General features: G+C 42.5%; 1 protein-coding gene across 3 annotated transcripts in view; it reads left to right on the forward strand.

Annotated features, from left to right (window-relative positions):
• The first annotated feature begins 653 nt into the window (after positions 1-653).
• The window catches only part of wdr31 (WD repeat domain 31), a 36,253-nt gene continuing 13,077 nt past the window's right edge, over positions 654-23,829 (forward strand). For 2 of the 3 annotated variants that reach the window (XM_048558578.2, XM_048558579.2), the window contains exons 1-6: positions 654-894; positions 1,606-1,760; positions 15,539-15,668; positions 16,106-16,180; positions 18,271-18,415; positions 19,048-19,148. In XM_048558578.2, the coding sequence (XP_048414535.1) occupies positions 1,714-1,760; positions 15,539-15,668; positions 16,106-16,180; positions 18,271-18,415; positions 19,048-19,148 (498 nt within the window). In that variant the 5' untranslated portion in view covers positions 654-894; positions 1,606-1,713. Of the gene's footprint in view, positions 895-1,605; positions 1,761-13,714; positions 13,903-15,538; positions 15,669-16,105; positions 16,181-18,270; positions 18,416-19,047; positions 19,149-23,829 lie in introns of all 3 variants that reach the window. The other variant, XM_048558580.2, reaches the window with a different exon arrangement.

Raw genomic sequence — 23,829 nt, forward strand, 5'->3', positions numbered from 1 at the left:
CAGTTAGCTGGGGCTTTGCAAATAAGACAAAACCCTTGGGAGATGTCAACCAAGAAGGCTATACAAGAGAAACATTTTTGATGTGTAACTTTAAGGCAATGGAATCATGTAATTCATATGCAACAGCAGTGACAGAATAAGAGGTGAGGTCAAACAGTCATATTGCTAACTTAAACCATTAAAATCAGAGTACACCGAGGGAAGAAGCTTCCAAGGAATTCAGTCACATTACCTAGAGTTTGTTTTTCTGGCTAATATGGGTAGCTGTGGTCTACTGATGGGGGGAAAAAAAGCATCCCAAGGAATCCAGGGTTCGCATTAGGGCGACGTGGAATTACAAACAATGTTGATAAGCAAAATGAAGTTAAATCTATTGCATCCATCCAATGCTACACTTGAAAATCCGCACACATTTTTACCTCGTTATGTTATTAACTTTGGTGGCAGTGTAAGATACTCGGTGATGCTTATCTCTATAAAACTGTCTAATGGTTGGGATATGTATTACACTTGAAATAAAAAAATTCTTTCTTTATAACTCAGTCATATGACCTGTTCCCCAAGCTGGTTACTGCATCTTCAAACACCCTCCCTCCCTCAGGATGGTGTAGGAGGGGTTTGATTGACGGACCGGAAGTGGAGGCGTGGGACAGGTTAGAGGGAGGGATCTCCTTGGACACCGGAGCGGCGTTGCCAGGTGCTACCCATATGGAGGTGGAGATGGCAGAAAGGAGCAAAGATAAAGTCGGATACAACAATAGAGGGGTGAATATGGAGAGCTAGCAGGAATAGGAATGAATATAACTCTGTCCAAGAAGGCTGAGAAACACAAATCTGAAACAATCTGTGCAGACAATAAGCGAACTAATCAACCTTAGACATAGCTCAGTGAAGGTAAGAACCCTGTAGGTTACTGACAAAGAAACTACTGGGCATAAACCTTAATGGAAGGCCATTATGAAGCTTCATCTTGATTCATCCATCCAGAGAGAAATCCCAGAGCCTCAGCAGATGGAAAGCCATGCTGATCTCATGTCTACAAAAGCGGATTTGTGTTGATAGCAAACACAGGACAGTGGTGCCAGCATTCTCCTCTCGATCAGATAAAGTGTTCAGAGACATAAGAATAGGATATTTTATATTCAGATTCCATGGTATAAGCGTACAAAAGATGTTGCAGTGTGTTGCAATTACAGCTTTGCAACAGCTACCTGGATTTGTTGCATTGCCTAGATTTTGTTTTCCTTGCCAATTTGGATAAATGTGGTTCACTGATTGACAGGTTTAACATATGGTGTCCACAGTATTGCATAATATAATGCTAATCTCTTAAATTTTTTTTAATGGAATTATATAATTGCACAGATTATGGAATTGCACAATAGAAACCCATTTTTTGATATTTCCTATGAATCTAATTAGATTTTCTGTCTTTTGTGTGAGCTTTTTGGTTGTGCAAAAATATTTATCAAAAATCTTGGCAGTTGATTCCACCCCAGCTTGCTTCAAATGACATTTTAAAATATGCATTTAATTCATGAATTTAGTTTATGCATTTGTAACTTCAATATTGTTCTTGCACTGTTCACGTTTCCTTTCTCTTAGGCTCTGGTTGCATCTGGCTTAAAAACACTGAGAACTACAGCTTACATCATGCTGGCCAGTAAGCTCTTTACCTGACTGTTAGATGTCTCCAGTAAACGCTTTGTTGTCATGGGGAAACCGCAGAGTAAGCAGAAACGCAACATATCCCGATACAGGTACGTCTTGTTTGTGCAGCACATGATCAAAGGTGGTATTCATAGACACAATTAATGAATCATTATTAATAACATTAATAATGAGGTTTGTCTCTATCTAAATATTCAAAGTAGATCTTTTTATTATTTATTCTTGAGATTTAGGTGAAATGTTATTTATACTGACTCCAAATTGTCCTGAGCGCATTCAGAGTCCACTGCCCACTGTGGTGAGTAGAATCTCACAAATGGCATACATGCTAAAGGTGGAAGTTTTGTCACAATTTGACAGATTTCAAAGGGTTTTCCAGAACCAAACCATATTTTTTGTGTTTGATTTCAACACTTGCCGTGGTGGTATTTGAACTCTGAGCTTTTTTGGCCTGATAACCTGATTACTATGAGGCTATGAATGTTGTCTTTTCCAATTGCATAAAATGAGTCTTTAACTTTAGAAGTTAGGTCTTCTCTGGCCTTATGTTCAAGTACTCCTTGACTCCCTTATTAAACAAAGAAAAATCAAAATTCTAAATTTATATTACAATGTTTTCTTGTCTATTCTCATAATCACGGAATATTAACGCTATTTAACCCATCTAATCAGCACCACTGCTTTTCTCCACTTGAGCCACTTAGTCTGATCCCACTTCCCTGCTGTTCCTTCTATCATTTCAAGTTACTAACTAATTTCCTTGAATGGGATTTAGGAATTCTGCCTGAATAGCACTTTAAGTCAGACAGATTCACAAGTAATTTCATGTTGTGCGTGAACAATTTTCAACCCTTATATCCAATTTGATAGTTCTTGATTGTAACTTTGTGGCCTCTTACTGATGGCTGTCATTATCTGTCTTATAATTATCCTTAATAAGCTTGAAGAGTTCTGTCAGATCTCCTCTTAACCCTAGTTAAAGTGGAAAAAACTATGACTTCTCAAGTTTGTATTAATAGCTGGCAACAGTTGTCACTTGCAGCATCCTGATGAATCTGAACCTTTCCGACTGTATGCGGTTTCTACAGTGGGCTTCGATTCAGTGTACACACAGCTTCAATTGCAGCAGATCTAAGGTTTTGCACAAGTTGAATATTACCTCCGTTTATATCTTTATTATGTTCTCTCAGGATGTGTGTGTTACTGCCCAGACCAACAATTATTAACTATCCATAATTGCCTTTCAAAAGGTGCAGATGAACCGCCTTCTTGAACCGATTGCAAGCGTGGTGACACGTTATAACTATTTGGCTTGGTAGGCTATTTCAGAAGGCAGTTAAGGATTGACCACATTCTTGAGGGTCTGGGTGATAATAATCTGGAACTCAATATCCACACGCTTTTTTTAAAACCAGAGGTAAACACAGAAAGAAAATGATGATATGAGGGAACAGGAATGTGGATGGAGATGGATCAAAAACAGTGATAAGACATAGCTTTATCTGTGCTTGTTATATTGGGACAGGCTAGACCATGTGAGATGGCAATGTCAAGGGGTTGACCATTAAGATGAACTGGTGAGTTTATATACAGGACACAAAGAAGAAAAGGTTAAGGAAAAGGGCAGTGAAAACGGAGATGAAAGGTCATGATGCTGTGTGTCGTGATAATAAAAAGCCCTGGGTTACTGTAAAAATGATTTGGTACCAAAATCCAAGCAAACAGTATCATTCTATGGAAGGCTCAGCCCCATGAAACACCTAAGTACAAAATTAAACACTAAATACAAAATGAAACAAAGGTAGTAAACTACATTCTGAAATTGTACCGAGTCAGCATTGCTATATAATGGCCAGACACTGAATTCTTATTTATACAAGTAATCAAACTTTGTTTATGAGCAGTGGGACAATACAAGTGACAATTAATAGTGTAAGCTCATCTCACAGTGTGCAACTTCTGATTATTTCTGAACTGTAAAAAAAACTAGATTAAGCAATGTCATCACGTATTAACTACAGGTCCCTACTTTAGTGTTATGATTTAGCTCCATGAGTACCTCTATGCCTGTATTACTTATCCAAATGATGATTCTTCACAGTCTCCATGCAGCATGAACAGCAACTGTCAGCTTTGCCATGGAGATAAATGGTAAGAGAGCCACAATGGTCCTGATTCTGTCCTGTGTAATTTTCTTACACTGGATGATGGATCATAACAGGAACACTAGTTGATTGTTTGTTTGTTTGTTTGTTTGTTTATTTTCTCCCACACTGCTCTATTGAAACTGAGACCCATTTTAGTGCTCCAGTTATTGCAATAGCTGATATTAGCTCATAGACTGCAAGCGAAATCAAATAACTTCAGGGGAGCTCAGTGGTGTAAAATTTACCTGTAGTTGTTTTGATTTTAATTAACTCAAAATGACTTAGGAAAGAGTTTTTTTTAATATACATCAGGATATCATTGCATCATATGTTAGATTGATACTGTAACCCAAGTCTCAGTGTGTAGGTCCAGCTGGTCAGGCCGGGCTTGTAGCTATTGGAAGCTGGATTATCACTGCCAGATTGGAATGTCAACTTAGCCTATTGGGAACACTGACCTTTGCCACTGATGCAGAAGTTCATGTGTTCAAGCTTCAAGCTTATGTATTTCACTACCTAATGTAGGTGCAAACTGCCACTCTACAGCTGTACTTAGTTCTTTTTTTAAAATATAGAATCCCTACAGTATGGAAGAAGACCAACTGGCCCATCAAGTTCACACCAACCCTCTGAAGAGCATCCTACCAGACCCACACCTCTACCTTACCCTGTAACCCTGCACTCACCTGGGTAATATGGTCAATCCAGCTAACCTGCTCATCTTTGGACTGTGGGAGGAAACTCACACAGACACAGGGAGACACATACAAACTGCACACACAGTTGCCAGAGGCTGGAATTGAACCTGGGTCCCTGGTGCTCTTAGGCACCTTGCCACACCCCTTTTTTAATCCTATGGTTAACAGTAACGGTGTTCTCTACTATCTCACTTGAGGCTCCCAACCAGCTTTAGTTGAATTACATTGTTATGAAAATAGTCTGAAAAAGAATTAAGTGAGGAGAAGTAAGAGCTGTGATTATATTGTGGAGATAAATGGGATGCGCAACAAATGCCAGCATTCCTCATATTCCGAGTAAAGGACAAACCAAGAGGGGTAATCATTCTGTATTTGTGGTTTCAAATGATTATTTGAAGATGAAAATGTCCTCGTTTTAAAATGAAAAGCATCAGTGTTGTAAACAAACCAGCTTGAGTGGTATGGCGACAGCATGGTCATCATTAAATCCCAATTTTTTTCTAGCAGTTCTCAAAAATCTCTGTTTTAGGCAACCTTTTGTTTTAAAAGGACAGGCTGTTTGGGCACTAAACAATCCCAGCCCTTGGGCCAGATTTTCATTATTAAAGCGCATAGCTCCATTTGAGATATTTCCGAATTGGCAGACTCATCTCTGTTTAAAGGGCCCTGTTATACCCAATTAAAGCACCAGGAAGGTGGTGGGAGGATTGAGTCAGGCTGACTGGGCTCAAGAGCAGTTTGTACGCAGCCGACAAAGGCTGAGGTTGCTTAGTTGGAAGACCCACTTCAGTTCTGTGGAAATTTATCCCAGCTATTTTAAAAGTTGTGAGGCCCTCCCCACCCCGCTCAATCCCTCATCCCGCTCAACCCCTCACCCCTCCAACCATGACTCCTCCATGGTAACTCATGACCTCCATGCCAGCTCCATGTATACTATGCCTCCAAGCCATCCACCACATTCCCCCTCCTGTCTCCAGGCCAACTCATAATGCCATGCCACTCCACAGCCACTCACTCAGTATCCACTACAAGCAGATCGCAGGAGCCATGTGATGATGAAGAAAAATCCTTTAACAATCTCATAGAGCTCTCACCCGTACACACTTAGTACAGCAAAAACAACAAACAGTAGGGAGGGCAAATAATCAGATGGGTTGCCACCAGTGGGATACCTATGTCTTCCTCCCAGATGAAGAATTAAATTCTGGATGGGAATGCACAGTATCATACTTCCTAATCCACTGCCAAGATGGAGTAATCAGATCAACCATGATGTTATTGAGGCTCAGATTCCTTAACTTGCAGGCAAAAAAGAGAAGTAACAGTGATCGTGAGTGATAAACTGGGTGTAGAAATCCGCTCCCCTGCCCTTTCCTCCAACCTCCTCCCCCACATTTGCTGCTCTTCTCACCTTTCTGTTCCTCACCCCTTACCTTTTCTGCTCCTCCCTTACTGTTACTGTTTACTGTTCCTCTCCCTGATGTCTTTGCAGCTCCTCTGTTCTGTTTTGCAGTCTGTTCCCCCCCCCGCCGGTGAACTTTTGCTGTTCTTCCACCTACTTTTCAATCTGTCTCCCCACACCCTGTTTGCAAATGGCAAAATGGAATTGCTGCTCACTTTGCCCCCAGCCCCCATCCTCACCCTCAAGTTGCACCACTCCAGCCTCAGTAGCCCCACTTCCTCTAGCTTCCCAATCTGCTTGCTCTGACCAAGTTTTCTTTGGCCCTGTGTGCTTCAGCCCCACTTTCTCTGGGTTCTGGTTTGGTTTGCTCGAGCCTCCCTGCCTCAGGCCCTGTTCCTCATGTTCACTTGTTCCAGCCTCCTTTCTGTCGTTATCTTTTTGGGTTTGGCTGGGATGCTGGAGACCAATGGATGTAGGAAGTGAGCGATGTTTATGTCAATTAAGGGATAATTGGGTGAAAACTGAGTACATATATGGGGAAGATGTAATCACTGTGTTTGAGTTTTGTTTTTGTCGATTTGGCATAAAATTCTGACAGGAAAACTATCTGCTTGGACTCTCCCCAGCCATACTGGTGTCTTTCCATGTAACAAGGACAGTTGCTGTTTCTAAGCCAAAGGGATATGGACGGGTAAAGTGAATGGGCAAAAACTTGGCAGCTGAAATATAATGTAAGAAAATGTGAGGTTATGAACTTTGGCAGGAAGAGTGGAGGAGTTGAATATGAGTTAAATAGAGAAAGACTTGAGAAAGCTGCAGCACGGAGGGATTTGGGAATCCTTGACTGTGAATCACAAAAAGCTAGCATCCAAATTCATCAGGTAGTAGGGAAAGCAAATGGAATGCTGGCCTTTATTTCAAAGGGAATGGAGTATAAAATTAGGGAGGGTTTGCTAAAACTGTACAAGGCTTTAATCATACCACAGCTGGGATACAATGAACAGTTTTGCGCTCCCTCGCAAAGGAAATATATACTGGCATTGGAAGCAGCCCAGAGAAGGTTCATTAGGCTGATCGCTGGTATGGTGGGACTGCCCTATAAGGAGAGGATGCGTAGTTGGGCTTGTATTTGTTGGCACATAGAAGAAGGATAGGTGACCTTATTGACATACATAAGATTTTTAAGGGACTTGACAGGGTGAAGGTTGGTTCCCCTGATGGATGCATCCAGGACCAGAGGGCATAAACTCAGAATAAGGAGTCAAGTATTAAGACAGAGGTGAGGAATCTCTCCTCTCAGAGGGTGGTCAATCTGCGGAATTCTTTATTGTAGAGAGCAGCCGAGGCTGATCATTAAGTGTATTCAAGGCTGAGATAGACAGATTTTTAATTAATAAGGGGATTAAGGGTTACAGGGAAATGACAGGAAATGGAGTCAAGGATTATCAGACCTCTCATGACTCAATGACAGAGCAGATTTGCTGGACTGAATAGCCTACTTCTGCTGATATGATAATGGGAACTGCAGGTGCTGGAGAATCCAAGAGAACAAAGTGTGAAGCTGGATGAACACAGCAGGCCAAGCAGCATCTCAGGAGCACAAAAGCTGACGTTTTGGGCCTAGACCCTTCATCAGAGAGGGGGATGGGGAGAGGATTCTGGAATAAATAGGGAGAGAGGGGGAGGTGGACTGAAGATGGAGAGAAAAGAAGATAGGTGGAGAGGAGAGGATAGGCCAGTCCAGGGAAGACGGACAGGTCAAGGAGGCGGGATGAGGTTAGTAGCTAGGAAATGGAGGTGCGGCTTGAGGTGGGTGGAAGGGATGGATGAGAGGAAGAACAGGTTAGGGAGGCGGAGACAGGCATCATCCTCCGACACTTCCGCCATCGACAATCTGACCGCACCACCCAAGACATTTTTCCATCCCCACCGTTGTCTGCCTTCCGGAGAGACCAGTCTCTCCGTGACTCCCTTGTTCGCTCCACACTCCCCTCCAACCCACCACACCCGGCACCTTCCCCTGCAACCGCAGGAAGTGCTACACCTGCCCCCACACCACCTCCCACACCCCCATCCCAGGCCCCAAGATGACTTTCCATATTAAGCAGACGTTCACCTGCACATCTGCCAATGTGGTATACTGTATCCATTGTACCCGGTGTAGCTACCTCTACTTTGGGGAAACCACGCGGAGGCTTGGGGACCGCTTTGCAGAACACCTCCGCTCTGTTCGCAATAAACAACTGCACCTCCCAGTCGTGAACCATTTCAACTCCCCCTCCCATTCCTCAGACGACATGTCCATCATGGGCCTCCTGCAGTGCCACAATGATGCCACCCGAAGGTTGCAGGAACAGCAACTCATATTCTGCTTGGGAACCTTGCAGCTGCACCTCCATTTCCTACCTACTAACCTCATCCCACCTCCTTGACCTGGCTGTCTTCCCTGGACTGACCTATCCCCTCCCTACCTCCCCACCTATACTGTCCTCTCCACCTATCTTCTCTTCTCTCCATCTTCGGTCCGCCTCCTCCTCTCTCCCTATTTATCCCAGAACCCTCTCCCCATCCCCCTCTCTGATGAAGGGTCTAGGCCCGAAATGTCAGCTTTTCTGCTTCTGAAATGCTGCTTGGCCTGCTGTGTTTATCCAGCTTCACACTTTGTTATCTAGCCTACTTCTGCTGCTGTGTGTAATGGTCTGATTAGATAGCACCATAATCTTGAGTTTAGACAGAGTTGTAATTTTGACTTGAGTTAAATGTGGAAAAAAATTCCTTGAGAAACATGTATTTCCAGCAGCACTAATAACACTGGATAGAAAATGAAGGACACAAAGACAGGACAGCCCAGGTACAGCTCGCAGGCAACAATACTAAAGAGGTGCATTGTATTGGTCACCAAGAAAGTTCAACCCAGTGATGTGTTAGCAGAATGTTTCAGTTATGCAGTATTATATAGTGGATGCTCATCTGTGTGCCATACTGTGTGGAATAGTGATTGAAATGCTTTCTAGACTCTTGAGTAATAAGTATTGGAACAGTGTTGAGGAACTTGAGAGTTGTGCCAGTTTCAGATTTGGACACGATAACACTCGAAAATCTTTAAGAGGAATAGTCATTCTTTGATTCTGGTAATTTTACAATTTTTTTTGTCCAAATGTATCAAGTCAAATACTATCATATAAAGTAGGCCATTGGTTTGAGAAAAAATGTGCAGCTTACACTGAACAATAAGATTATTGTATTTGGAAAACCTGTCAATTTGCAATTACTCATTACACTATTGTACTTCTTTAGTGAAACTTCACTAAAGAAATTAGGAAGTATCAATAACATTAGGGAACAAAAATTTACATTACAAACCGTCAATTAGTTGTAACTACCATTGTCCACCTGTCTACCAATTTTTGTAAAGAATACAGAAATAAGGGAGGAATACAATAAGTTCACAACAGAGATAAGTGACAAATGTGAAATTTGTAATAGCACTGAAGGATACAATCACGGTCTATAATAAATCTACTCTTAGTGAGGGATTTTGATGAGATAATGGGTAGTATGAGATAAGTGAAAACACTTATTTTTAATTTTCATTTTGTAAATGTGGCCACCAGTTGACAATAATGCAAAGTAAAGTTAAGAAAATAATTGTGGATAAGGTAATAGAAAAGCGGGTAGGCCACTTGGAACACTGGCTAAATTTCTGAATGTTAATGGGAGGAGGGGAATTTGCTAATGATGAATTGAAAGATATGTGGGCTAATATAAACATGACAGTTACACAATAGTTATGATTATGATAGGCAAATGCTCTTTTAGTAACAGGATTTGTGAAAGGAACTGGGCAGGAGTTGTCAAATCAGCTCAATGAATTTTGGCAGATCAGCCAAACTGCAGTTGATCATTTGCAGCAGCATAGGCTGTGTGTGCTAAAAATTCTGTGCAGCAGTTTGGAAAATATATCAGTTGGTTTCTCACAGAAATTTAACAGTTCTTTCAGTAATTACTGATCTGTCCACAGTTTAAGAAAAGTCTATAATTAGCTGTACTTTGCTTGAGCATTTGAATGCACTACACACAGGCAAAAAGGCTTTCGTCACAGACTGAGGAAAACAAAGGCGAGCTTTTACATTGAAATATAGAAGATAAGAACAGTAGTAGGCTGTTTGACCACTCAAAACTGCTCCACCACTCTCATTGGTGGCTGATTATTGAGCTTGATATCCTAATTCCCCCCCAACCACCCAAAAGCCCTTGATCCCTTTCTATCTACCTCCTTGAAAACACAGTGTTGTGGTCTGAACCATTTTCTGTGATAGTGAATGCCACAGGATCACCACTGTCTGGGTGAAGAAATTTCTTCTCATCTCAGTCCTAAAGGTTGGCCCCTTATCCTTAAACTAAGCTATGACCCCTGGTTCTGGACACTATCCCTCTGCACTCCCAACCTTTGGGAACATCCTTCCTGCATCTAACTTGTATTGTCCTAGTTTTAACTACAATGTAAAGCCATTGGAAGCCGGTTTCAATTGGGAAGACATAGTTTATTATTAAAGAGTAGGTTTGAACAGTGGAGTGGCTCCAAAAAGGTTATTGGTAAACACAGAAAAATAATAATTGTGCAGCATGGGAACCAGATTGTTTCAGTACATGTTTCAATTTTGCTCAGTGTGGATTACAAATTTGCAGATTCTGAAGGAATTATACAAAGTAATGAGGAACCAGGTATTTCTCATAACCGTGTGTTACACTTCTATGAGGATCCGACTGTCACAATTGACCGGCTGTCTAATGGAAGACAGATTGACTCTGATGAATAAAATGCAGCCTCCAGTTCCAAAAGACAATTAATGAATTCAAATTTTTACCAGGGGGACAAGTCAGTGAACAAATGTAAATAACATATGTAGAGCAGGGAAGGCCACTAGAAAATAAAGCAATCGAATGAGTATACAGGATAAGGAGAAGGAAATTAGGCCCATGGATTGGGAGCATGATGTACAAAAATGGAAGGCAGGAAAATGTTGTGTAAGCCTGGACAGTAGCCCTGGAAGCAAAAATGTCCCTAGAAGGAGGGTCCTATCTTTTCAGTAGGATGGGGAAATCAAACAGTAACAAACTAGAAAAAAGAAGTGAGACGATGTGACTTAAGATCAAAGAATATATGACAGATCATGAATGCCACCAGGAGAAGAATCCATGGAATCAGGAAGTCTTGGTGGCTACAAACAAATTGGATGACAAGTTAATAAAAGATGTCAAACAGCAAGAGTTTAAAAACTGGAGAAGTAAGGACAACCGACACCATCACATTCATGGAAATGTGACTTATAGGGCTAAAGCAAGGTTAATGGTACGTAGTTTAGGAAGACAACTGCTGGGCCAAGGTATGGATTGATCCACCTTCAGCCGGAAAAGTAATTTTGACATAGGTTTTAGCTTTATTGGAACCAAAGATTGGAAACATAGGGAGTTCAGCTCAAAACAGGTAGTGCTTTTTCAATCTCCAAATGCGGTACCAAAAATAGTGGGAGCCCTCTAGAAGTTTAATAAATGTGCATGTGACCTAAATGATGCCTGTAGAGTTTTGTTCTTCTCAGTAGGGTTCCTCTAACTACAATTGGGTTGTCATCTGTTGAAAGCAGCTCCTGTCATGTTTTGCTGGCAGCACGAAGGGACAGTTTTCAGGCATCTTTGTGAGGCATATTGATTTTTTTTGTTGGATGGAAACAGTGGATTTGAAAACATTATTGTAATAGGCATAAAGCAGAATTCAGAAGTGAAGTCAGACTTCTGGTCAGACAAATACATTGAGTTGGAAATTAGGCAAATAGATTGAATATCACTTTGCATAAGTTATTTTATTTGGAAAGTGTTGGCTCCAATACAATTAATCAAAGTAGGATAAAACCAAGAGACCCAGCAGCTTCCAAAACTGAAATGGAGGAATTGCAAAATCTAATTGGACACTGAATTGACTGCACACTCAAATGAAACTGAAATAACAAAGTGTAGAGCTGGATGAACACAACAGGCCAAGCAGCATCCTGGGAGCACAAAAACTGACGTTTTGGGCCTAAACCCTTCATCAGAAATGGGGGAGGGAGAGATGGTTCTGAAATAAATAAGGAGAGATGGGGAGGTGGATTGAAGATGGTTAGAGGAGAAGATAGGTGGAGAGGAGACAGACAAGTTAAAGAGACGGGAATGAAGCTCGATAGCAGTTGGAGATGAAGAGGCCAAGGGAGGTTAGGAGGCCTTGGGGTGGTGTCCAGGAGGAGGGGGTGCGTTGGAGGCGGGAGAAGGGGTCAGTAGAGGGAGGGTTAGGCTCACTGTTAGTTGCAGTGGGAGAGAGATCCCTTGAAGTTTGTCTGGAGGGAGGAGGGTAACTTCTTCAGGTTAGGCATCCCTAGAAGAGGCTTCGCAGTGAGGTTAAAATTGTATCAGAGATAATAGGAGCTGCAGATGCAGGAGAATACTTCCTACAGCACGGCAACCAAAACTGTACACTACATTTCAGAAGTGGTCTCACCAGCATCATGTACAACCTCAACATGGCATCCCAACTCCTGCTCAATGGAATGAGTGATGAAAGCAAGCATGTTAAACCTTCTTAACCATCCTGTCTACCTGTGACGCAACTTTCAAAGAACTATGTACCTGCACTCACAAGTCTCTCTGTTCTGCAACACTACCCAGTGCCCTACTGTTAACTGTAAAGGTCCTGCCCTTGATGGTTTTTCCAAAATACAATATGTCACGTTTATCCAAAGTAAACTCGATCTGCTACTCCTCAGACCATTGACCCAATTGATCAAGATCCTTCTGTAATCTTAGATCATCTCCCATTCTGTTAGGGAAAACAACTGGCCAGGGAAGGACTGGATTCACAGTTGGTCAGCATGGACAAATCGGACCAAAGGGTCAGTTTCGATGCTGTTTGACTCTATGACTTTATAGTGTTGTGGTTTTAAAACAGATGCTGGAGAATGGAAAAATCTCAAAATTGAAATGGCCAGATAGCACCTGTCAGGTATATGAATACTTTACAAAGAAAGGGGCAAGCTCTAAGAAACTACTAGAAATACTGGAGAAAGGATGTTTGGAACTCTAGTGTATACTTAAAGAAGGCAGAAAGATAATATGTTGTCATTTTGCACAATAAGTTCTCATCTTTTATTTCTATGTTTTGTTTGTTTCCATTTTAAAAAATAACTTAATATATATATATAACAATAGAGTTAATCTTTTAATCATCTAGTAGGTTCTAGCAGGGATGCCGGAGACCAAATGAAAGTCAGGAATGGGTATTGGTTATATGTCTGTTTTATGAGAATCTAGTGTATAACTATGGAGCAAATAATGTGTTGAGGCCTGAGTTGGAATAAATCTCTGACTAGAAAATATATGCTTTGACTTTGTCTAATCAGTTTTTAATCTTTGGTGTCTAACAGCCTTCTCTGGCTCTCCTCATTCCAGTTGCTGGTCCTGCCTGCTGCGGCCTCCAGCTCTGCCTGCTTCTGTCTTGGCAGACTTGGTCGTTCTTGCTACAATGCCTCTAGCTGCTGCTTCAATCCCACATTGTTTCCCTCAACCACTTCCTGCTGATGGACTCAGAGTGAAACTTTCAGCAGCAACCACAAAAGAGAACCAGCCTTTAATTGGAATAATAACCCCGCTCAGATTCAACAATGGGGATGATTTTTCTCTAATTGGTCACTCAATGATAATTGAAATTTCCTGGATGATTGGGTCACTTTCCAACTAATTCATCACCCCATTCTCTTTGTTTACAGTGTTGGTTGTAACAACTCATCCAGGGCCCTCAGACTGTACCTTTCAAAGCCAAAACCTCTACTACCCAGAAGGACATTAGAAGAATGGGAACCTCACCACCTACAAGTTTCACTCCAAGCCATGCATCATGTTGACTTGGAGTTAAATTGCTGTTTGTAGAGTAGAATCATAGAATCCCTACAATATGGTAAGGAGCTGTTTGGTTCATCAAGTCTGCACTGACCCTCTGAAAAACATCTCACCCAGATCCAGACCCATGATCCTGCATTTACCATGGCTAACCTGCTTAGCCTGCACCTAGGGGCAATTCACCTAACTGCGCAACTTTTGAACTGTGGGAGGAAAACAGAGTACCCAGCAGAAACACACACAGACACAGAGAGAACCTGCAAACTCCACATGGACAGTCACCCAAGACTGGGATTGAACCTAGGTACCCGGTACTGTGAGGCAGTAGGGCTAACCATTGAGCCACCATGCCGCCCTTTACTCAAAATTCTGGACTTCTCTTATGGACAGCACTGTGGGTGTATCCGCATCACAAGACTGCGGTTAAAAGAAGAAGGCAGTTCAGTACCACTTTGTCGAGGAAAATTAGGAACAAGCAATAAATGCTGGCCTACCCAGTGATGCCACATTACGTGAAAAAATAAAAGAAGTACAATTGTTGCTCATATTCAAGTCATTGGTATAGATTGAGTAGGCAGGCCCTAAATATTGGTTCTTGGGACACCACGCTAGTCACAGCCTGTTAACCTGAGAATGAGTAATCATTCTTACGCTCTGTTTTCTGTCCATTCGCAATTTCTTAATCCATGCCAATATATTACCTGCAATTCCATCTGCTATAATTTTGCTTACAGACCTCTTGTTTGGGACCATATTAAAAGGCTTCTGAAAATTTAAATACAAGATATTCCAGTTTTCCCTTTGTCTAATCCAACCATTATTTTCTAACTAAGATGACAAGGTGTAGAGCTGGATGAACACAGCAGGCCAAGCTGCATCATAGGAGCAGGAAGGCTGATGTTTCGGGCCTAGACCCTTAATCAGAAATGATGAAATTCTGATGAAGTGTCTAGGCCCGAAACTTCAGCCTTCCTGCTCCCATGAAGCTGCTTGGCCTGCTGTGTTCAAGCAGCTGTACACCTTGTTATCTCAGAACTGCAGATGCTGGAGAATCCTATTATCTCTGATACAATTATTTTCTAACTTTCTAGTTTTCCCATCCTACAGTGCAGTACAAAAGAATCACTATACTGACGATGGTGTTGCCTTGGGGATGAGATGTTAAACCTATGTACGTTTTGCCCGCTCAGAGTTTTCTCAGTGTCTTAGCATTATATATCCCTCAATCCATACTACTGAAACAAATTATTTGGACATTGACTCCATTGCAATGTGTGGGATCTTACTTTCACTAAATTTACTGCTACGATTACTAACCAACCAGCAGTGACCACATTTCATAGGTGATTACATTACTTCTAAAACCTAATAGAACATCTTCAGAGATTGAAAAGTGCTTGAAGAGTGCAAATTATTTATTTCATTTGATAACGTTTCAGCCAGCATAATCTTATTTCACTCATTGGTGAAACAACACAGAGGTAAAATAACAGTGTATTAATTAATTCATTAAGTAGACCTCCACAGCTTCTGCTATTTGTACCTGGGCTTGAAATCGACAGGATGTATTAATTGTAATTATATACTTGTAACCTGTCAAGGAAGTATAGAGTATATTCTAGACAATGTTGCATACACTGGTTTTCTCAGGTTGTGCTATGGAGTGTGCTTGAACTGTGTTGTACTTTTTCAAGGATTGATGGCGATGCAGGTCACTGTTCTGTCACTCAAGTGGTTCAGCAATACAGTCCTGCACATAATGATGCTGTGACATCGTTAGCCTCTCTTACATCTGATAACTGCGTCTCTGGAGGAAAGGACAAGGTGAGATTTCCATCCTTAGAACGGTACAATAGGAGAGCACGTGTATGAACAGGAATTCACGTGAATGCCTATTGGTTTTGTGACATTTTAATAGAGTGCTTTACACTTCTATATATGCACACGCAAATGCGTGTGCAGCCACACATTTATTAAACCTTTGTATTTAACAATGTTCACAGTATAATGCCTTGCTCTAGCTTTCTTTATCCAGAAGGTTGGTAGGGGCTTTAAATTGCAGACAGTAGTACCCTGTGCCTTAGTATTCGGTGTGTACTTTAAGTTCCACCTTGTTCATTTCTCAATGCAGTCATTGTTATGATAACAAAGTGTTTATGTTTGCATATGTGCATGTATGTAAAAATGTTTGGGCTGTAATTGAATTCATTTGTAATGTGTGAAGTCTGTTACTAAGGCATACCCACTTTACTGCCCTGTAGACAGTGGTCATATATGACTGGAAATCTGGCTGTGTGCAGCAGAAATTCATGGGCCATGAAAGTGATGTGACCAAGGTAAGAATAATTAATAAACCGCTTGGTGGTATAAGAGATAATGGGTGTAAAATTAGCAACATCAGATCATAAAAATATAAGAAATGGGAGCAGAAGTAAACCATTTGGTTCCTTGGGCCTGCGTAGCCATTCACGGCTAATGTTCTACGTGAACTCCACTTTCCTGCCTAATTTTCAAGTTCCTCTAAGTGTTCAAAAATCAACAGTATTTGTTTTGAATATACTCAATAACTAAGCCTACTTGATAGAGAATGCCAAAGACTCAACATTTTCTGAGTGAAGTAGTTTTGCCTTACCTCAGACTTAAATTGTCCATCGTGTAACTAGGGGTTATAACCATGGGAAATAGAGTTGAAAGCCAGGAGACACAGCCATACAACTCGCCTGATTTTTTTCTTTTCCATTTCCAGCACCAGTTTACACTGTTGCCCAAAATCGGAATAACCCCCAGTATCATCTTGCAGTAACTCTTCTGAATTAAGTACACGAACAAGTACCGTCTGCACTCCTATCAGCTAGAAATGATTCTCAATAGAGTTCAAAGTAGAGGCACCAGATTTGACAATGTTGGTGCATTCTTTCATTTTCAGCAGATGTCATGATTAGGATAACAATGTGTGGAGCTGGATGAACACAGCAGGCCAGGCAGCATCAGAGGAGCAGGAAAGCTGACGTTTTGGGTCTGGACCCTTCTTCAGAAATGGGAGAGGGGAAGAGGGTTTGAAACAAATAGAGAGAGGGGAGGCGATGATAGAAGGTGGATAGAGGAGCACATAGGCCAAGGAGTCGGGGATGAAGCTAGTGCAGGTGAGTGTGGGTAGTGAGTTGGGATGGGGGTTGGTAGATGGGAAGGAAGATGGACGGGTCAAGGAGGCTACTAGGTGGGAAGTGGGGGTGGGAGGAGTGTTGTGGGCAAAAAGACGGATAGGTCAAAGAGGTGGGGATGAGATGGGCTGGTCTTGGGATGAAGTCGGGGGTGGGGAGCTGAAGTGGTTCATGACTGGGAAGTATTGTTGTTTGTCACAAACTGAGCATAGGTGCCACACAAAGCGGTCTCCGCACCTCCGCTTGGTCTCCCCGATGTAGAGGAGGCCGCATCAGGAACAGCGGATGCAGCACACCACATTAGCAGATGTGCAGGTGAACATCTGTTTAATGTGGAAGGTTTTCTTGAGGCCTGGGATTGGGGTGAGGGGGAAGGTGTAGGGGCAGGTATAGCGCTTCCTGTGGCTGCAGGGAAAAGTGCCAGGGGTGGTGGGGCTGGTGGGAGTGTGGAGCGGATGGGGGAGTTGTGGAGTGAGTGGTCCCTCTGGAAAGCAGATAAGGGTGGGGAGGGAAATATATCTTTGGTAGTCGGGTCAGATTGCAGGTGGTGGAAGTGGCGGAGAATGATGCGTTGATTCCAGAGGTTGATGGGGTGATACATGAGAACAAGGGGAATTCTGTCCTTGTTGTTATTGTGGGGAGTGGAGGTGTCCATCCTGGGCTGCCTCCAGTGCCACAACAATATCACCTGAAGGCTGAAGGAATAGCACCTCATATTCCACATGGGACCCTGCAGCCCAGTGGTCTCAATGTGGACTTTACAAGCTACAAAATCTCCCCATCCCCAACCTCTTCCCAAGACCAGCCCATCTCTCCCTGTCTCCTTGACTTGTCTGTCTTCCCTCCCACCTACCACCCCTCCCTCCCTTACTGACCAATCCCCATCCCAACTCCCTACCTACACTCACCTTTACTGGCTTCACCCTTGCCTCCTTGATCTGCCTGTCTTCTCTCCACCTATCTGCTTCTCTATCTACCTTCCATCATTGCCTCCCCCCTCTCTATTTATTTCAGAGCACCTTTTCCCTCCCCCATTTCTGAAGAAGGGTCCAGACCTGAAACATCAGTTTTCCTGCTTCTTTGATGCTGCTTGGCCTGCTGTGTTCATCCAGCTCCACACCTTGTTATCTGAGAGCCAGCATTGGCAGTTCCTACTGTCTCGACATGATTAGGAGGTGTCTTGACCTGCATTGAAGTGACCTGCATATGAATAATATGGTGGCTTGTCCCCGTAATTTGGAATTGTGCATGTTATGTTATTTCAGGTAACCTGCCTCTTTCAGTCAAACAGGATCTTCAGTGCTTCACGTGATAAAACAGCCCTAATGTGGGATATGTACAATAAAGCTGGACCACTACAGGAGTTTATAGGGCATGAACTGGTGGTTACCGGCCTAGCTGTAAGCCCAGGTATGAACACCAGAAGCCGTAATTCTCCGTAATATTTTACAATTTTTGTATGTTTCTCTTGCCAGAAAATTTTTAACCAGGTCATGGCAATGTTATGTGTTTATTGAAAAGGGAACATTTTCCTTTTTTTTAAACAGAAGGAAGGGGGAAGAAAGGAAGAGACTCGGAGACAAGTTGAGAGATAATGACAGAAAGTGTCTAACAGACAGAAAGAGACAAGCGGAGAACTATCTGAAGGATGATAATGATTTAGAGAGTTTAAAAGAAAAAGCGTTGGCAACAGGATAAAGAATTTATAAATCTTGCATATAGGCAGAAAAAGAAGAAGAGGGAGACAGAGGAAAACAGAAGAGTTTAACAGTTAAAGAGTGGGCAGCAAGCAGAGCGAGTGGGAAGAAAAGGAGACCAGTTTTTGTTTCCTTTTTGTCTCTGAGCAAAGCCACATTGCATTGTATTTTCCAATTTATAAGTATCTCTGGTAGAAATTGTATCTCTTCTTTCCTTCTATGTGTCAAACTATGTATGAGAAGACATTGTGCCTCTTCTGGACTTTGTTTCTATAGAAGTACAAACTATCTGTTGACCTGAATGTTGCATTTCTGTTACAATATATGTCTTATTACCCTTTTCAGATGGATTGAAACTATGTACAGGGTCACGGGACAATTCCATGTGTATCTGGGATGTGGAGACAGGAGACTGTTTACAAAGCTGCTCTATTTCCAGGAATCTGGTAGGACCATTTTGGGCCAAAGGGCCTGTTTCCATGCTTTATTATTCTATAACTAATTAGCAGCTGGCCACTGGTTCATCTACTACGATTCGGATGATAACATAATGCAGTATTACAATGCTGTGAGGCTGAGTAAATAAGGACTGTACGCCGGAGATTCAAATAATAAGCACTATTCTCTCAAAAGTGCCATATTTTAGATATTAATTTGAGAGTCTGTCTCTTTCTGCCTTCTTAGCTGGACTCCAATTGTCCTACAGCACTATTTTGATGAAGAGCGAGGAGTTTTTAATCACCCTGTTCTGGGATGAGCGTTTGTGCCTACAGAACCAGAAACTGATCATCTAATTATTTATCACTTTGCTGATTGTGGTAGCTTGCTGTGTGTAAATTGGTTCCTGCATTTCTTGTTTACCAACTGGGAACATACTTCAAAAGTACACCATTAGCTTTAAGGCAGTTTGGAAAGTCTGGGAATTATAGAAACATAGAGATCTACAGCTCAGGAAAAGGTCCTTTGGCCCATTTCATCTACACCAGTCAAAAGCAACCACTTCACAATTCTAATCCCATTTTCCATCATATGATCCACTGCCTTGTACGCCTTCTCATCGCAAGTGCACATCCGAATACTTCTTGAATGTTATGAGGGTTTCTGCCTCTACCCCACTTACAGGCAGTGAGTTCCAGATTCCCATCACCGTCTGGGTGAAAATATTTTTCTTCACATCCCCACTAAATCTCCTGCTCCTTTCCATTAAATCTACTCTCCCTGCTCATTGCTCCCCCCCGTCAAGGGGAAAAAATTCTTCTTGTCTTCCCTATCCATGCTGCACATAATTTTACACATTTCAATCATGCCCCCTCTCAATCTCCTCTGCCCTGAGAATAACCCCATTCTGTCCAATCTCTTTTCAGAAGTGAAACTCAGCAACGTAGGCAACATCCTGGTAAATCTCCTCTGCATTCTATCCAGTGCTATCACTATCCAGGGCTGATAGTGTCAATTCTATTGATGTTTTTGTAGTGGCATTCATACATGCACTACTTTAATATGGACTCTAGAACTGCACATGATACTCTAGTTGTGCCTAACCAGCATTTTGTACAGTTTCAGCATACCTCACTGCTCTTAAACTCTATGCCTCAGTATTAAAGGCAAGTATCTCATATGCTTTCGTAACCATTTTATCGGCCTGTCCTGACATCTTAAGAGACCAGTGCACATTGCACGCCAAGTTCCCTCTGATCCATGTTGCTTCCCATGTATTCCCTTGCCCTATTTGTCCTGTTCAAGTACATCAACTCACATTTATCTCGATTGGATTCGTTTTGCCAGTAATCAGCCCATCTGACCAGCCCATCTATATCCTCCTATAATCTAAGGCTATCCTCCTCACTCTCTCTCACCCTACCAATTTTTGTATCATCTACAAAGTTTCTGATCAACTCTCCTACATACAAGTCCAAATCATTTATATAAATCACAAATTACAAGGGCTCCAACATTGACCCATGTGGGACCCCGTTGGACTTCCCATCAAAAAACATCCCTCAACAATCACTCTTTTCTTCCTGCCACTCAGCTAATTGTGGAACCAATTTTCCAAATTTCTTGGATCCCATAGACTCTTACCTTTGCTATTAGTCTACCATGTGAAACCTATCAAAAGTTACAAGTTCTTTCCTTCCTGAATTTCCATCCAACTGTACTAACTTTTACCTTTAACCGTAACTTTATTTATCAATCTCAGTATACCTTTGTTCATGTACTGAAAGCCTGGGAACTATAGACCAGTGAATCTGACATGAGTGGTGGCTACGTTGTTGAAGGGGGTTCTGAGGTAGGGTTTACATGCATTTGGAGAGGCTGGAACTGATTTGAGACAATCAGTGTGGCTTTGTGCTTGGGAAATCATGTCTCAAACTTGACTGAGTCTTTTGAGGACATAATAAAAAAGATTGAGAGGAGAGTGGTAGACATTGTCTGCATGGACTTTACAAAAACCTTTGATAGGGTTCTGCATGGTAGACTAATTAGTAAAGTTAGATCACATGGGATTCAGAGAGAGCTTCCCAATTGGATGCAAAATTGGCTTAAAGGTAGGAGACTGTGGTGGTGGTGAAGGGTTGTTTTTCGGACTGGAGGCCTAAGACCAACGGTGTTCCATCGGGTTCGGTGCTGGGTCCACTTTTGTTTGTCATTTATATAAATGATTTGGATGAGAATTTAGGAGACATGGTTAGTAAGTTTGCGGATGACGCCAAAATTGGTGGTATGATGGGCAGTGAAGAAGGCTATCTTAAGATTACAAAGTAATCTTGATCAACTGAGTCAATGGCAGAAGAGTGCAAGATGGAATTTAATTTAGATAATTGAGAGGAGTTGCATTTTGGTAAAATAAACAAGGGCAGGAGTTAGACAATTAAAAATAGAGGCTTGGGTAGTGTTGTAGAACAGAGAGACCTAGGGGTTCAGGTACATAATTCTTTGAAGTTTACATTGCATATCGATGGGGCGATTCAGAAGGCATTTAGCACATTGCCTTCATCGCTCAGACCTTTGAGTGTAAGAGTTGGGACATTATTTTGAGGTTGTGCAGGATATTGGTGAGGCCTCATCTGGAGTACTGTGTTCACTTCTGGTCACCCTGTTGTAGAAAGGATGTTATTAAACTGTAGAGGGTTCAGAAGAGATTGCCAGGATATTGCTGGGAGGGCTTGTGTTTTGGGGAGAGGTTGGATAGGCTGAGACTTTTTGTACAGGAGCTTAGGAAGTTGAGAGGTGGCATTATAGAGGTTTATAAAATAATGAGGGGTATAGATAGGTGACTAGCAGGTGTCTTTTCCCTAGGCGTGGGGTATTTCAAGACTAGGAGGCTTATTTTTAAGGTGAGAGGAGAAAAGCTTAAAAATAGGCGTGTATGAAATAAACTTCCAGAGAATGTATTGGATGTGGATACAGTTACAACATTTAAAAGACATTTAGATAGGTATATGAATAGGAAATGTTTGGAGGGATATAGGTCAAGCGCAGGCAGGTGCGACTAGTTTAGTTTGGAAATCTTGGTTGGCATGGATGTGTCATACTGAACAGTCTGTTTCCATGCTGCGTGACTCTATGATTCTATAATTTTAGATTCAATCAGTTACAAAAGACATACAAAATACTGATGTTCCCTGTCTGTTTTCTGCTAATGAACATGTTGAATAGAATCTCTTTAATTAACTGTAGAATTGTCTGATGAAAGGGCAAATATAATTCACTTAAACAGACCAGTATTTTGTTTTAATTCATTCATCAGATGTGGGTGTTGCTGGCTGGGTTTTCCGTAGTTGTCTTTGAGAAGGTGGGGGTGAGCTGCCTCCCTGAACTGCAGCGGTCCATTTGGTGTAAATAGACCAAAGGAAGGGAGCTCCAAGATTTTGACCCAGCTACTCTGGGGTTGTGGAATTGCGATACATTTCCAAGTCAGGATGGTGAGTGATTTGTAAGGGAGCTTGCACATAGTGGTGTTCCCATGAATCTGCTGTCCTTGTCCTTCTAGATGTAGTGGCCATGGGTTCAGAACATTCGGTCTGAGGAGTCTTGGCGTATTTCTATACAGCATCTGGTAGCATCCGTCACACTCCTGAGAGATGATAGATGGGCCTTGGGGAGTCAGGAGGCGAGTTACTTGTTGCAGGATTCCTAGCCTTTGATCTACTCTTGCAGCCACAGTATTTAATTTTTTCAGTTTTCAAGGACCATAACCCCACCCCGGGTGGTCGAGAATGCCCTCAACCATGTCTCCCACATTTCCCGCAACTCATCTCTCACACCCCCTCCCTGCAATAAAAGCCAAAACAGAATCCCCCTCATCCTCACGTACCACCCCACCAACCTCCGGACCCAACGCATCATCCTCCGACACTTCTGCAATCTGCACCCTGACCCCACCACCAAAGACATTTTCCCCTCCCCACCCTTGTCTGCCTTCCAGAGGGACCACAGTCTCCATAACTCCCTTCTCCGCTCCACACTCCCCTCAAGTCCCACCACACCCAACACTTTTCCCTGCAATCGGAGGAAGTGCTATACCTGCCCCTACACCTCCCCCCTCATCCTCATCCCAGGCCCCAGGAAGACTTTCCACATCAAGCAGATGTTCACCTGCGCATCTGCTAATGTGCATCTGCTGTTCCCATTGTGATCTCCTCTACATTGGGGAAACCAAGCGGAGGCTTGGGGGACCGCTTTGCAGAACACCTACGCTCGGTTCGCAGTAAACAACTGCACCTCCCAGTTGCAGACCACTTCAACTCCCCCTCCCATTCCGCAGATGACATGTCCATCCTGGGCCTCCTGCAGTGCTACAATGATGCCACTCGAAGGTTGCAGGAACAGCAACTCACGCTGGGGAATCCTGCAACCCAATGGTATCAATGTGGACTTCACAAGCTTCAAAATCCTCCTCCCCCTACCGTATCCCAAAAACAGCCCATCTCATCCCCGCCTCCCTAACCTGTCTTTCCTCCCACCTATACCCTCCTCCCACCTCAACTTCACAAGCTTCAAAATCTCCCCTCCCCCACTGCATCCCAAAACCAGCCCAGCTCATCCCTGTCTCTCTCACTTATCCTTCTTCCCACCTATCCCCTCCTCCCACCTCTAGCCCCACCCCCATCTCCTGCCTACTAA

Source organism: Stegostoma tigrinum, chromosome 29 (genome assembly GCF_030684315.1).
Source record: "Stegostoma tigrinum isolate sSteTig4 chromosome 29, sSteTig4.hap1, whole genome shotgun sequence".
Lineage (NCBI taxonomy): Eukaryota > Metazoa > Chordata > Chondrichthyes > Orectolobiformes > Stegostomatidae > Stegostoma > Stegostoma tigrinum.